Genomic DNA, 3118 nt, shown 5'->3' on the forward strand with positions numbered 1-3118 from the left:
GTGGCTGGCGCCTTAGCCGGTTGAGCTATAGGCGCCGAGCCGAACCATTTTTATATTAAAAATAGTTATGAGTTTTATCTTTACCTGACCTTTATCCAGACTCAACCTGACCTTTATCCTGCCTCAAGCTGTCCCCCTGGGTAGAGTGCCATGGCATCACAGCTCACAACAACCTCCAACTCCTGGGCTTAAACGATTCTCTTGCCTCAGCCTCCCAAGTAGCTGGGACGACAGGTGCCTGCCACAACGCCCAGCTATTTTTTGGTTGTGTCTATCAATCACAAAGACTTTGGCTTCTGGTAAAGATTCAATAAGGGAAGAAAGACCCCTCCCCTCCAAGCACTCCTGAAGATCAGAAAGAGAATTTCAATATCATAATAGCAAATACGAATAAATGACAGCTATGCGTAAGGCATTAATCCCAAATTTGACCTAGTAAAAAAGGATTGTGCTTTGATGCCTCTGTGATCTGTGTTCTTGTGAACCATGGATAGGATTAATTTTAATAGTGATAGTGATTTTAACAATCCTGGACATCTCATTTAATACCATGCGTGTAATGGAAATTATGATCAATTCACACAACTGAGGTTAAGAGAAGTCAAACAACTTGCCTAAGGCAATACTACAAATATGCTGCAGACTCGAATTTCAAATCTAAGTTTGTTTGTCCAAAGTCCCGAGCTGTAGCTTCTGTGCTGTATCTGACTACTGTAATACTATAGTGTTGGGAATTAAAACTTCAAGAAAAGGTACACCTGTAGAAACAAGTTTGTCAACTAATCCAAGAGAATAACATCAACTTAGTTTCACTAAGTTTGGGGTAACTTCTTACATCTTCAGTTTTCTTTACGTGTGTTCATGTCAGTACTGTCAGTTTAAGTCAGTCACAGGAAATCTGGCCAGCAGCTTTGTATAGATCTCACAAAGGCTAGGACACTTAACATCTCACCCCCAAATGGCAGAATCAGAGTCCTCCACCCTGTCTCCATTCCTCCATATTACAAATGCTTCATACTCACACATTAATCTGGACGTGAGTGTTATCTGAATTCACATTTTAATTAGGTCTCTATTTTCCTTTGCATTAGTAACATAGTAAGAAAACTATGTTTTTTTTTTTTTTTTTTTTGAGACGGAGCCTCAAGCTATCCCCCTGGGTAGAGTGCCATGGCATCACGCTCACAGCAACCTCCAACTCCTGGGCTCAAGCGAGTCTCCTGCCTCAGCCTCCCAAGTAGCTGGGACCACAGGCGCCCGCCACAACGCCCGGCCATTTTTTGGTTGCAGCCATCATTGTTGTTTGGCAGGCCCGGACTAGGGATTCGAACCCGCCACCTTAGGTGTATGTGGCTGGCGCCTTAGCCGCTTGAGCCACAGGCGCCGAGCCAGAAAACTATGTTTTATGTAGTAACATACTTCATAAAAACATTTATTTTTCACAGGAAGATAAAATAAATTTCTCATTCTTACTTTTCTTGAAGTCTCTTCTTCATTAGCTCAGCTTCACTGAATTTTGTATGAGCCTCCTGCAGCTCCTTAAACAGGGATGTGACCTGAAGTTTCAGCATTTCCACTTCATTCCCCACCTGTCACACAGGAAATCCCAAACACAGGAGATGAAATAAGCCTCTTCGTGAGAAAATAATCTAAACCATTACTGTCCATTAAGATTGATCGGCGAACTGGTTTAACATTGATAATTAATATCCCAAATGAAAAAAATGTTTTGGATGTAACCCTGCATCCTAAAAAACCATGAACTAATCAATTTGGATGCACTTTTTTTTTTTTTGAGACAGAGTTTCACTTTGTTGCCCTGGGTAGAGTGCCATGGTGTCATAGCTCCCAGCAACCTCAAACTCCTGGGCTCAAGCAATTCTCTTGCCTCAGCCTCCTGAGTAGCAGGGACTATAGGCACCTGCCACAGTGTTCAGCTGTTTTTTAGAGACAAGGTCGCAGCTCTTGCTTAGGCTGGTCTTGAACTTGAACTTGTGAGTGCAAGCAATCCACCTGCTTCAGCCTCCCAGAGTGCTAGGATTACAGGCATGAGCCACTGTGCCTGGCCCTAATGTATTCTTTTTTTTTTTTTTTTTTAAACAACCCTAATGTATTCTTGATAATGACTTTATCACTATTAAAATTAATCCTACCCGTAGTTCAGAAGATCATAGATCACGGAGGCATCAAAGCACAATCCTATTTATCCAGTTAACAATTGACTCCTATATTCCTTTGCCAATTTCTATTTCTAGTTTATTTAGCTATTTTTGTTGTGCAGCCTTTTTCCAACAGCTCGATAATTTTTGTAAACAGGTTTTATGATGCCTTGAAAGTCTCAATAGTTCCCTACTACAGGCTGTCACCTTAGTTTTAGTCAGCAGGGTAGGACTGCTCACTGGTGGCCTCTTTATCTCCAGTTTTGTAAATGTTCTGTTCTCTTAACAGTAGGGGAGACGGCATACAGATGGCACATACAGGCATTCTCTATATATGTCTGTATGTGAGTGTGTGTGTAATAAATGAATTAAAGTATTTTATGTAAATGTCTTTCATGTGGGTTACTGTGGCCATCATAACTTCATGCCTCATTAACTTCCCCTAAGCTTACACTCTCCCCATGTTTAAAGGTAAATCTCTTAAGTTAACAGACAACACTGAATATACACATATATAAATTCTATATATTATATATGTGTTTGTGTGTGTATATATGTATGTGTATATATATACATAAATACATATACAGTAGAATCTTTGTAAGTTGACCACCCAGGGAACTGTAACAAACTGATCAACATAAGGAACTAGACCTACTGCACTGATACATACAGGTGGTGCATGTCCAGGCTATGAAAATTAGGTCAACTTAAAGAGGTGGTCAGTGTAGGGAGGTGGTCAGCTATGGAGGTTCTACTGTGTATGAATCTTTTTCATTCAAACTACTCAAATCAGTAATGGGATAGAACCAAGATCTTTCTTTCTTTTTTTTTTTTTTTTGAGACAGGAGCCTCAAGCTGTCCCCCTGGGTAGAGTGCTGTGGCATCTTAGCTCACAGCAACCTCCAACTCCTGGGCTCAAGCGAGTCTCCTGCCTCCGCCTCCCAAGTAGCTGGGAC

The 3118-nt window shown here is 41.1% G+C and overlaps 1 protein-coding gene across 4 annotated transcripts in view; it reads right to left on the minus strand.

Moving 5' to 3' along the window:
* OPTN (optineurin) overlaps window positions 1-3118 on the minus strand; it is a 41252-nt gene that overhangs the window by 14138 nt on the left and 23996 nt on the right. For all 4 annotated transcript variants that reach the window (XM_023511372.1, XM_023511373.1, XM_012803342.2 and 1 more), the window contains exon 8: window positions 1474-1589. In XM_023511372.1, the coding sequence (XP_023367140.1) occupies window positions 1474-1589 (116 nt within the window). The remainder of the gene's footprint in view (window positions 1-1473; window positions 1590-3118) is intronic.

The sequence above is a fragment of the Otolemur garnettii genome, unplaced genomic scaffold (genome assembly GCF_000181295.1).
Source record: "Otolemur garnettii isolate 467f Iridium unplaced genomic scaffold, OtoGar3 scaffold00019, whole genome shotgun sequence".
Lineage (NCBI taxonomy): Eukaryota > Metazoa > Chordata > Mammalia > Primates > Galagidae > Otolemur > Otolemur garnettii.